The 13229-nt window shown below is 43.5% G+C and overlaps 1 protein-coding gene across 2 annotated transcripts in view; it reads right to left on the bottom strand.

Annotated features, from left to right (window-relative positions):
- GRID2 (glutamate ionotropic receptor delta type subunit 2) overlaps nt 1–12449 on the bottom strand; it is a 757188-nt gene extending 744739 nt beyond the window's left edge. For both annotated transcript variants that reach the window (XM_074823105.1, XM_074823106.1), the window contains exon 1: nt 10941–12449. In XM_074823105.1, the coding sequence (XP_074679206.1) occupies nt 10941–11028 (88 nt within the window). In that variant the 5' untranslated portion in view covers nt 11029–12449. The remainder of the gene's footprint in view (nt 1–10940) is intronic.
- Nucleotides 12450–13229: the final 780 nt, after the last annotated feature.

The raw sequence follows: 13229 nt of genomic DNA, 5'->3' as shown, positions 1-13229 counted from the left end.
GATGACACTTCAGTACTCACTGTTTGTACCTGTGTACAATGGTACTATGTGATACAAAGATAAGATGGATCTTGCTTTTCTGCAAAGTAACCAGGTACAATTATCAGCTAAAGAAAAAAAAATAAATAAGATCTACCACACAATTCAAATGCTTTAAAGCAAAACTATAGAGTCTGGACAGGGAGAAACAATCCCATATTCTAAGCTATAATTTAGTTTCTTTAAAACATTGTTCTCAAAGCATCATTTGCATTATATTATTATTCTTTTCAGTAATATTTGGGCCATTACAGTGCCTCACTCCTTTGGATTTCCCAACTTTCCTCATATGCATACTCACACACATCTTCTATACGGCCTGTCCAATACAACCTGTCCTATTCACCACCCAACCAACTCCCACCACTGCTAACCACAACTCTTCATCCCCTGCCGAAACTCCTACGGAGGAGGCACCACCAGAACCTTCTCCACAGTACTCCTGCTCCCAGAGCCTTTCTGCTACAGAGAAACCCTCGATAACGCTTTGTTTCCTGCCGACTCAACGCTGTCCTTTACCTGCAAACTCCTCCTCTCCTTGCAACTAGATACAGCATCGATGATGTCCCTAAGACATCACCCTCCATAATGGTGACACCAAGCGCTTGCTGATCATTCCCTGCCCAGCATTTACATTATATACGGGACACACTTTTCACCTGCCCACTCCCCTCAGCCATTTTATTTGATGTAGTCCCTATACTCTTTGCAGCACTGGCAAAAATGAAAGAACTTTTTCAAGTAGATGGGTATGTCTCATGTAGCTCCAGGATGCAATCCAATTCCATAACAGGAGGCCTACTCCAAGGACTTAGAAAATAAGTTCTCTAGATTGTTGCAATAATATGTCAGTAATATTCTAGAAACTCCACGAGGCTAGCTAACATGGCTGCACATGCTTTTAGAATCACTAATTATGTTTAAAAATCTCATTTATACAAAGTTGGGCATTTTGCAATATATATATTGTTCCACCTTCCCAAAAAGGGCTCTTTTCTTTGTACCTAGACATCTTCCAAAACTATACTATGAAATATTTGTCCAAACAAAAGAGACAGAGGGAGAGCACACAAGTGCATCCTGATGCATTAGTTCCTGTAGTAGGTAAAGCCAGAGAGTCATATGTTGCCAGCTGAGGAGATAATGACTGGTTTTATTTTGCTAATTTAACCAATGTTATTGGCAATAAAGCATTGTAGGTAATGATTATACACACATTGCTATTTCCTTGTCAACCCTCTTACCTCACAGCACTGTAACTTTTGTTATCACATGCCCCAAACCAGGAAGTACTGACAGCAGCCATGGGGCATCTGCCCTGTCATTACATCCCTGTAGATATGCGCATCCCATGGGCTTTCATTCGTTTGTACCCAGAGCGATCATTCACTGATATGAATGAATGAATTTGTCTTGCAAAAGATGCCAAAAGATTTGCAACTTTGTCTCCTGATGTCTGAGTTGCAGAGAGATCCAAGCCCTCTCTTTTACTTAATTTTCAAATCTTCTGACAGCCAACTTTTTGTTTCATATTTGTACAGCTTCTAGCACAGTGGGGTGCCATTTCACGATTTGTATTCACATTATGACTTCCTCCCTGCAAATCTCTGTGTTGTTACTTAAGATGGAAACCAATGTCATCCCAAATTAAAGAAAAAACCCAGTCAAATATTTTCAAAAAGAACACCTCTGATTACTGAAAAAGTGTGTGCTTATACATTGTACATGCATACTTTAACACATACCCCATTGCTTGTTATTAACCCGTAGCATGGAGCTGGAAATTTGAGTGGTACCTGAGTACTACATTTTTAAAGATATTTGTAGCAAATATATTAGTGGATATACTGCAATACTGCTTGGGTCTGTACATTCACAAAGTGGAGAGCTGAAGAAAGACTAGCCTTAAGCATGATAACCAACATTTTGAGGTATATTTGTCTCAAAAAAAGGTCAAATAAGTGGAATTCCAGAGAAATAAAAAGCAACTTTATCTGTCCAAGTAACAGATATTTGTGTTACGATATGTTTAATTTTTTTCTTCCTGGACAGAATAAAACATATATTTAAGAGTACAGAACATAGCAACCATCATAACTGCTTGCCATGAACTTGAAATACGAGAGAGAAAGAAATGAATAAAGATAGTGAAAGGGAGAAGTATGTGTATTTCAGTATGACCAATAGTGGCTATCACCTTTCACTTGCCGTTTAACACACTCCGTACCGTACACTGGCTGTACACTGTCAGTACTCCACGGTGGCTTCACTGAGCAAGAACCAGATCTTTTCTACTTTTTCCCTTTAACAACTCTCCAGTACATGAAACGGTTTAAAAACATTCTCAAATGTTTAAGCTGAACACTATAAAGACTGCAAGAAGGCAAAGGGTGTACACCAACAAATACCCTTGCTTAATAGTGTTTGGTCCGGAGATGTCCCTGCTGTATGCTTCCAGCCCATGATGTACTGCCAGACAACTTTTAATACTGGTTGCAATCAGTAAGGTAACTCTGCAATAGTCTCTTGGCACCTGAGAAAGACAAGTGACATCTTCAAAACATCTCAATAGCTCAGAAGCCTAAGCTTGACTGGCAGTCAGTCAGACTTGAGCTTCTGCGTGCTTTAAAAACAAATCAAGTGACTGTCTGTCATCAGGTCTGGGTCCCGAACACAGGTTTTGAGTGGGAGTCCCAAGGCAGAGGAGCCTGCCCTGTGCACATTTTCATTTCTCTATTTAAAATGGATTCGCGAGAGTGGTCACTGTTGTATCTGTATACATTAAAATCAGGCACAGCAAATCCAGGACTGACATTCAGGTCTGCTGCTACACCATCCTCTGCTGTCTCCAGAGCTAACTTCCACAGCACCGGAGTGGTGCTATTTGATTTTGATTTATCACAAGTGAACTATTATAATGAAATCACCAACTCGATTAAGGCCTCTGAGAAAGATATGGTTGGACTAACAAAAAATTGTTCTGCAAAACAAGCAATTATTGTTAGGTTCATTGGATATTGGCCTTCGCAATCCAACTGATTATAGAAAGTTAATGATTTAAAAAGCAATGAAGAAATAAGAGATTAAATCCTTTAAATCTGCATGAAAGACTCCAAGAGGAATTTTACAGTGATTTTCACTGCATATTTTATTAGATACGTGATATTTTATTCATGGGTAAAGCAAATAAAACAATTAGGAATAATTAGCATTTCAGCACAGAGTGTTATCTAATAGGTTAAAATACACATATAATTCTTCATTTAAATTCTGTATTTTCACATTTTCCCCTTTCTGGTTCAGAACTTTTCCATTTAGCATAGCACTTACAGGAACATTATAGAGCTCCCAAAGAAACAGAAACAGAGACAACTAATGGCTTTTGCCTTTGATACCTTATTTTCCTCCCCTCTTTGCATTTTTACTCATCTTCTTTTTCAATTTCCTCTTGAGCATAGCTTGTCAGATAAGCTCAGCATAACTTTCAGGAAACTTTTTACCTTTCACCTTTTTTTCCACCCTACTCAGAACTACTGTGTGCAATGGAAATCTACTTTAAATCTAACCCTGCACTTAAAAACCCATCAGTTTACAGTTCACTAAAACTGCAGTATTTGTATCACTTCTTCCACTATAATGCTACACAGAAATGCTGTAGTTACTGTACTATCCTTTCTCGTTAAGGAAGTGTCACTTTTTACGTGGGTTGGTTTTTTTAATGCAACACTTAGAGCTCACAGGATATCTCTTCCTTGAACTGATGTAGTTACCCCAGACCAAAGCAGGAACAAGACTCTCCAGCTGAAGTGCACTCTGTAGTACAATACAGCATACGAAATACCTCCTTTTCTGAATTAAGAATATGATCACTGAAACTAGGATATAAATTTTGAACCTCACAAAATTACAGCACTGCACAATTTCAAGCCTGTTCCCTTGCCAAGTTTCATAACTGTCATCCAAACACCAGTACATTTCATCCGCTAACCTTCAATTTCAGCCTGTGTCCTCCCTGTTACACAGATCAGTTATAACTCTCCAAGACACATAAAGCATTATTAATTATAGTGGTTGCAGACACAAGAGAATCTTTCTCTTACTCCATTATCTCTCACAGCCACTTGGCTAACAACAACCAGAAACCAACGCCTGACTCCTACAATGACTAGCAGCAGAGGAAAATGCCCTGCGGGTGCTTACAGGAAGAGGCTGAAGTACAGAAAGGTACAGCAAGACAGACACCTTTTCCTCACCCACTCTTCCTCTAAATACTTCCATTTTAGTCTCTCTGTTTAAATTACTACCTCAAGAATACACGGTTAACTTTGTAGTGGGAGACAGCAGCACTTGCTCTTCTCTGCATGTTGCTTCAAATGCACAAGCCAGCTAAGAATAGTGCCCAGAAGGTTTTGACTTCTTTACCTGATGTTGAGGAGGGTTTAACTAGCACAGCACCACGTTTATCTAGCATTTAGTATTTAGCACATATTCCGTGCCAAGTACCACATTGCACCAGCTGAGTATTGCACCTTCTCCAATACAGTCTACTAGCCTAGAGGAGCAACGAAGCCATGGTCAACATTACTCTGAAAAAAGCTAATTTTGGTAACTACTGCAAGCAACAGGTCAACTCCTACTTGCTAATGGACATAGTAGATGGTGCAGGAAGATAAAATATCATCACAGAAGGAAATAAATTGCATCTGTATCCAAGAAACCAGTAGGAAGCCAGTTGCTAGACAGCCAGTCAGTCTAGGGTAAAAAATGCCCCAGAGAAACATGAGCTTTCATGCCCAGTTCGCAGCCACTATGACAATTTGCCAGCAAACTGCATGTTATGCTTTACTGTTGGGCTGTGACTGTCATACTTGCCTCTTGGCACTTCTAGACAGCACAAACAAATGAGTATGTCTGGGGCTCTCAGAGATGGGTGTCAGCATGACTGGAGCCATGAACTGGACTGTAAGGCCTATAGGATGCACAGGTGTGGCATCATCCAGGCTTTGACAGACATGCCAAGCCTGCCTCTGAAGACAAAGTTTTCTTCCAATTTCACCAGTTTAGAAAAATAACTTATTCCTTCTGGAATTCAAATCTAATTTAAAAAAAAAAAAAAAAAAAAGTGACATCTGAGTTTGCAGAATCAGAAAGGTATCCTAGTTTGCCTCATTACCAGTGTATCACCTGAATCAACATTTTGCACGTACCGAGCTATCATGTATCATAATATACTCACATAACATGTTTTCAGAGTTTAGGTATTTTCTCATATTTGCTCAAAATATAGATAATTTTATGAATACTGTTTTCCTATTGGTCACTCCTAAGTCCAAACAGCAACAGTAATTGACTATGTCTAAGTTTTTTTAAACACTGAAGACACAAAACACAAACTCTGTTTGGGGAGTGGGAAGATTAAAAGAGTTTTACCATGTTGTCATATATACTTCAGGTAATTAGGAAAATTAACTAGAAACTGATAGCCAAATAAAACTACTTTTTCACAAAAACTATTTTTAAAACCATTGTTAGTGTGCTGAAAAAAAATAATCATGCAATGGAGTAGCAGTGACAAATAGTAAAAATACAAACCTCAAAAGGCAAAAGCCTCCAATAAAATTCGGCAAAAAACAGTCTGTCATGGCAGATTATAGATAGCTATATATCAAATGGAAGAAAATGATGTAAGTTCAAGTCTATATCTAGGGAGTAACCTAATGGCTTACAAAAGTCATCTCCTGCCAATACCACTTGCTTTACAGGGCCAGTGAGTGGAAGAGAACCATACTTAATGCCTTTGTTCATTAAGTTAAATGAACCTTAGTTGGTAGGTTTATGTAGTCACAGTCTTAAAAGATTTTTCTCCAGTGTGTTTTTTCAAAGATGGCACTGTGAGAATAAAGACTCTGTGCATCCGTAAGTAGTCATCTGAAAGCACACAGCAGCAGCAGTGATTGCCGTATCAGGCATTTGTTAGGACACTACTTGAAAATGGATGGCTGGGTTTTTTCCTGTCTTTATCAAGGGCAAAGAACTTGAAATAACACTAAGAATTATTTAAGAACATGAAAAGGAGCCACTTGCTGTAGTCAGCAATCCACGAGCCCAGTTTAAAATCTTATGAAGCCAACTAAGCGACTCACCTGGATTATGACAGACTGGATCAGGCCCTGCTGATCACTAAGAAACACTCCAGAAGGCAGTGACACCTAATGGCAGGCGTGCCTTTGGAGGATAGCAAGCTGTAATCTGTGGCGTGCAAAACTATCCCTTTGGCTGCAGAGTAACTAGCGCTAAAACACATTACAGGGACTGAAACACTACCGCAAATCTAAGCACCTGGCAGAGAACTTAAGAAATAGCACACATAGAAACACAGAGTATGTCACGCATGCTGTGCACTGAAATAGAACATAGTTACTAATAAAACCTAATGGCTGCTAAACCACAGTGCATTGTATTCCAGGTCTTCATTCGTATGTATGTTTAAAATAAGCAAGTAAACTTGGCGCATTCCTGAGCAGGGAAAACAGACCCGAATGCTCATCTGTAGACACTATAGGCACATAGAGATTTATTTGTTTTTAATAAATCTGTTTTGCTTGCTTGTCCTGTGCTTTAGAAAATGTATGTGAGAATACTGTAATGAACAGTTAGTGACATACACTACACACCTTCTAATGAGGCTTTACCAATAGCACAGTAAATTACATTCTTATTACCAATGCACACCACTGTACAAGCCAAGCTGCATTGTAGTGCACCAGCTTACAGGAAATGTGGACGTGCATACCACTAAGCTAGAAGACTCCCTTTCCCTTACAAAATATTTTCACATTTTAAGGGCATTACCAATATCAACAGAAGTAGTAAGCAATAGACCCCATGTTGGAATTGCCCTGAAATTATTATCCACGGCGCAGAAGAGCTTAAAAGTATGAACCAAAACTCAGGACTCAGCAATGCTGGGAACTTGTCTAACACAAAGAATGCAGCAGTCCTGGCCTGCAAAGTCTAAAAGCTGAGAGGAGTAAGGGAAGAACAGATCCAATTTTCTCTCTCAGAAAAAAATAAACCACAGTATATATAAAAAAATATATATTAAAAGCATATGTATAAATATATGTAAAAGCACATATATATAACTATATATCATATATATATTTCTGAACTTGCCATTGAAAATTAAAAAAGGTAAGGACAGTACGCAACTGACTGCATATGACTGAAGCCACTGATAAACATAAAAAACCAACTTGAAGTAATTAGGGTGCCTGAACTATTGCTGCACACCTCTGCAATGAACTAGCCTTTAAAAATACTTCAGTGTATTTTTTCAGCAAAAATTCTTGTACCATACTATGTGACTGCTGCCCTAGGTGATTTTGCTGTACCTAATACACACATATTTGCATATATGTTTCTACAGGCACAATAAGAAATCCATATGCACATACAGATGTATTACTATGTACGTGTCAAGGGAAAAAAAAAGTACAAAATATAAAAGCATGAGACCATCAGCTACAGAAGATACAAAGCATACACAAATTGTGCAGTTGACAGGGAATGCCACCTAATCCCTGCTTAATTAAAGCACTGTTCTAAACTGTTTAGGGAGTGAGGAGTGTGGGACAACTGATGTATGAAGAAAATATCAGGCAGCGTGGCTAATCTCAAAGACTTTGGAGCTTTTGAGCTACATAAATCAGAGCGACTTTTTGAATAGCCTCATAAAACAAAACCATTGCCATTCTACTCACGACTTCCAGATTCTTCCTACAGCATACAGATCATTAGGAAACTTCTAAGCAATCAAGTAATGTGGGGCTGATGAAATTACTCAATCAATGCATGGGCTGAGAGAAGCAGCATAATACAGAATTGCACCGTTTTGACATGGTAACCCTTCCCCTTTCTTTTTTATATAGGGGTAAGGAAAATTACAGTGGAGCCGATTCATTTCAACATTTTCACAGGAGTGCTTAATGTAGTCTTTCTGAACTGCCAGTTCCTATTTATAATAGCAGGGCAGCAGAAACATACAGACTATAAGCAGTCCTACCAGTGTTTAAAATATGATCTAGGAAAGCGTTTATTTTTAAATGTACACATTTACATACACACAGACCTGCTCTAATGATCAAAAGCTGCAGCTGTAGCCATTCAGAAGACAGAAATATGAAAAAATGTATCATAAACACCAGTCACCATACCCCTCCCACTGCCCTTACCAAGTCGTTAATCTCTACTCACTGAATTGTAACATTTTTTGTCATTGTCTAAGAGATGGCTGATAACATACTTTGATACAGAAAACGTCCCTTTAGAGGAAACATACCAAATAATACATAGGCAAGCAAGACAGTTACTGCATTATACTGAAAAAGTACGTGCTATCAAAAAAAAAAAAAAAGGTCCGCACAGGTAATATCGTATTTCTTACGACCATCAGCCCCTCCCAAACATAGGAAAATATTTTCCACTTGAATATCTTAACACTGTAGAGTGAGAAAAAGATAATGCATTACAGAGATAATGTTTGTTGCCTAAGGCATTCAGTACTACCTCTGGTAGTATTTCTTTTCCCCTGAACGGAGCATTTTGTTTTTTTCTTTGGCTTTATGTAGTTAATTTGTTCATGGAGTACCCTGCTACTGCTTTTGCTAACTCATAAAAATAAATGCAGGTTATTATTTATGTCTAAATATTTTATACATAAGTTTACTCAGTACAAGTGGAAGAAAACAAAAGGGGGTCAGAACACCCAGGTCACAAAACACAGTGGTGTTACTAGGGGCCAGATTTTCATCTGCGAGCTGTACAAATTGGAATATTTAGCTGTCTACCCATTTAGTGTTAAAATAGCTCTAATTTCAGGTCATTTATTTTGAGTGTATTCATTTTAGTAGACTTAAAGCTCTGTGTAACAATTATCGGTTTGCCATTTTCATGGCAACATAAACCAGTCTATAAAAAGAGGTAATCCCCTTGTCAACTGTACTAATTGTCTCTCAAGACAAATTAATCGTGTGAGAAACAACTACTTTGGTGGGGGTCTTTTGCTTTCAATAAGGATTTACTGTGTTGATCCATCTAATCACTAGCAGCATTATAAAAAACATTAGCGGTAAAATGTGTTGCATCCATCATATATAAACAAGTGAAACAAACAAAATTGTCATTAACACGCCGAGAGAAAAGCTATCGTCTCCCTTGATGCTAGTGCAAAGGCATACAGCTCGCCCAGCGATGCTCCTTCAGCCAGGAGGATGGGAGACAGGGGATTGCAAAGAAACTCCTCATCTGCTACACAGTCAAAATTTCCCCCCAAATCCTAAGATTTGATCGGTTTGTTACAGGTTCCTACGAGAGAAATCGTAAGACATAACCATCTCCTAGTGTTGCTTTAACAGTCTACAACTGGGAAGAATTAAAAAAAAAAAAAAAAAAGTCCTTCTCCCTTTAAAAGGAGGGCATAAAGCGCTGCCTCCCCTGGGCAATATTTGATGCTCCACTCGCACACAGCTATAAGGACTGACCCTTATAAAGTTGCGGTACCTAAGGGGAGCGGTAGCCTGTGGGCTCGGGGGGGGGGGCTACACGAAGGGCTGGCGATCGGTGTCCTGCAGGGAACCTCCTGACGACCGGGCTTCGCAACCGCTCTGCCCGCTCCCCCTTTCACAGACACCCGCTACGGATCCCCACGACAGGCACCGGCAGACATATTTATAAAACCAACCCCAGGGAGAGCGTCAGCTGCCCCCCGGCTGGGGCCGGCACCGCCCCGGGGACCTCCCCAAAGCCCCGGCGGGACCCTGCCCCCAAACGCCCCTTCCCCGGGGCAGCGCGGCTCCCCCCGCCCGCCCTCCCCCGCGTTTCCCGGCTCCCGCTCCGCCTGCGTGCGGTGCCTGCAGATGGGCGAGCGGCCGCGGGGGAAGCGCCCCCCGCCCCGCTCCGCTCCGCCCCGCGCACCCCCGGCCAGCGCAGGGGGGCGACCCGCTCTCGCCGGTCGCGGGAACACAATACTGCTGGGCAGCGGGGCTCGGCGCTTCCCAGGGATGCGCCGGCCGGGAAGGAGGGCTGCCGGGCCCGGGGATGGCTCCGGATAACGGGAGGAAGCCCAGGCGCCCTCTCCCCGGCAGGGAGGGCGGGCAGCGCCGTGCCCATGGGCATCACACGAGCTGCCCCGCCGCCGCCGGGAGGGGGGGCCCGCTGCCCGCTGCCCCCCTGCACCCGCCGGCGGCGGGGGAAGGCCGCTCCCCTTCCCGGGCGCCGCGGCCCCGGGAGGCGCCCACTCGGCCGGCGGGGTGGCGGCCCGGGAAAGGGGGTGCGAGGCGGCCGTGGCCCCCCGCCCCTGCAGCCGCCCGCGGGAGGGGAAGCGCTCACGTTGCCAAACCACCTGTTCCGCCGCGGGAGAGGAAGGCGGGATGGGGGGGGGGGGGGAGGCGGTGAAGAAAGGAAAAGGGGGAGGCTTTGCGTGGCTGTCACGGTGCTGTGGGAAATACGGGAGGCTTGGGGTCTCCCCCCGCCCGAGGGCGAGCCGGGGCAGGAGAAAGGCAAGCTGGAGCTGAGGGGCTGCGGAGGGGGACTGGGGAAGTGCCTGAGCCCTGCCCCCCCCCCCCCCATCATCAGCCGCGCAAAACCTCAAGGTCTAAAGCACCCACAAACCCCGCCGACAAGAAACCTTAACACAGAGCGGTAGGGGAAGAAGAGGACGCCTAAGATCCTGGTGGAAAGCGATTATAAGAGGGGAACAAACAAAAAAGCAAGCCAGCAAGGGATAAAAGAGAGCGGGGGCTGCGGGGGGAGGCGGGGGGGAAGCCTGCCAAGAGAGGGAAGGTTGTAAAGGAGATCTGGAAAAGTGTCCAGCAGCATCGGCAGACGCAGCACCCCCTTACCGATATGAATGATTGAATCTGCAATCGCTGCTTTCCAGGTTCGAGTCCAACAGACGGACACGACCAGGATGAGGGAGAAAACTTCCATCTCCTCCGGAGGTCCAGGCTTTGTAACAACAGATCTCTTCGCCAAACGGTGCCACCGCGGAGGACAGCGCAGCGCAGGAAACCCAAGAGTTTGAGGTGCCGCCGGAGGAGCGTGTAAATCCCGGTGGCTGGCGCACAGCCGCGGCTGGGCAGGGAGCGAGCCCGCGGCTCCGGGCGCCTCTCTCCTCGGCGAAACCCCGCGTCACTTCGGGGGGCTCCTGGGCAGCACCAGAGTTGCTGGGAGCGCCGGCAGCAAATCCATCCAGCCCGGGCGCCGCCGCGGGCAGCAGACGCCTCTGCTGGTCAGACAATCCCCATCCTTCCGCCGGGTCCAGGGATCCGCTCGGTCCCGGCTGCTGCACAGCAACTTCCAACCCACACCACGCTCACACACACACACACGCACAGACACACACGGACACGCACACACAAGCGCGCACACACACACAAACCCTCTTGGCCAGAGGAGCCCCGGGAGCCCGCAGCAAACAGCTCGCCTTCAGCGAGGGGGGAGGAGCGGGCAACCGGGAGAGCAGGCGTTCACGCTTCCAGCAACCAGATTCCTGCAGGAAAAGCCCCCCCGGAGGCCAAAAAACAAAGTGAACTTCAAGGTAATGCAGATAGTAATGCAGAGATTTCCCCCCACCCTTCGCTTAAAAAAATTGCTTCCCACAACTGGAAGAAAAAAAAAAAAAAAAATCTGCAAATCAAGCCGAGCGTGCTGTCTCTGTCGCGCAAGGTAGTGGTTGGACAGGGCAGGAGCGAGAGGAGGAGTACCCGGAGCAAGGCAGAGGAAGGCAGATGATGGTCTGCAGGTTGCTTTTGGAGCTTGCTTTGCTGGTGGGATGCAGGGAGAGCTGGCAGCTCCAGCACCAGCCAGCACGTTGCCTAGAAATGGATCACCTAGGAGAAGGAGAGAGAGCGAGAGATAAGTGCTATCAGCCAGAGAGGGAGAAACAGAGAGCGAGCGAGTGAGAGCGCTTCTCTCTAATAACCACCTCCTCCCCCTATCTGCAATACCAGGGAGAAACAAAATCGAGCTCTCGTCTCCCTTGAAATCTTCAGCTGGGACTAAGGAAGAGTCAGAGACAGGAGTGCATACAGCCTAAAAATACATTAGGGGGAGGGAAAGGGGTGTGTGTGGGGGAGATCTTTTTGAAGTGTTATGCTCAGCTTAAAAAAAAAAAAAAAAACAAGCCACCCCATTTATTTAACCTTGCAACTCCACTGCAGGTATCAAGTTCAAAGCTAGATGGGCACTTTTGCTTCTCAGTCTTTGACAACGGAGTCAGGGACATTGCTTGAAGGGGAAAGGAAAAAAAAAAAAAAAAAATCAGGGACACCTGGCCTCAAGGGGAAAATGAAGACCTCAAAATCTATTAATATGACTTTAATTATCTGTGTTCTTGATGAAATTCTCACAGTTCTTTAAAGCAATGAATTGGCTTTTTTCTTCGTCTCTCTTTAGGTAGTGAAGAAATTTCTAAGGGAAAACATTTAGAGTGCACTTTTCATGCTCGGGGTACTATGAATTCATTAACCGATTAATCCTCAAACTTCTCATGCTGCAGTTAAATACATTATCCCCATTACACAGACGGAGAATTGCTCAGAGAGGTTAAGTATGTTCCTATAAACGAGTCTAAATCCCCACTTTACGTCTTCTTATACTTTCTTCTGACTTTTATTTTTCTAGTCACACTAGAGACAGGATGCAGAGTCAAATAACTGCTCCAACATAGTGGTTATATCCTAAACTCACATAAGCCATTGATAAGACCTAATAGTCCTATTAGAAGTCTAAATAGAGGTTGATCAACCCCTTTTCTTCAGAAAGAACCTATTTTGAAGACACCTCCTTAGTTGTAGCTCTTAATTTAAGTTCATCATATCTGATTTGCATAGTTCTCCTGACTCGTGTATGTCTTCTTTCAGGCAGGGGACTAGTTAGCAAGCACATTTTTATACCTACAGAATTTAAGGATTTAGTTCTAGAGGAAGAAATAAGATTTTAAAGAAAAGACAAACTAAATCAGTGTTAAGGAGCAAGATTATTGTGTCTCTAAAAAAAACCACCAGCAGCAGGTGAATACTTTCTTAAAAATGGTAACATCAAAAGGCTTTAAGCCAGATCCAAAACACAAGGCAGGGCTCATCTTTTCACTGTCTAGAATGGGCTTTCTTTATCTTTTAAGATCTGTA

The sequence above is a fragment of the Strix aluco genome, chromosome 4 (genome assembly GCF_031877795.1).
Source record: "Strix aluco isolate bStrAlu1 chromosome 4, bStrAlu1.hap1, whole genome shotgun sequence".
In the NCBI taxonomy this organism is placed as follows: Eukaryota; Metazoa; Chordata; class Aves; order Strigiformes; family Strigidae; genus Strix; species Strix aluco.
This window is presented reverse-complemented; position numbering and strand designations above follow the sequence as displayed.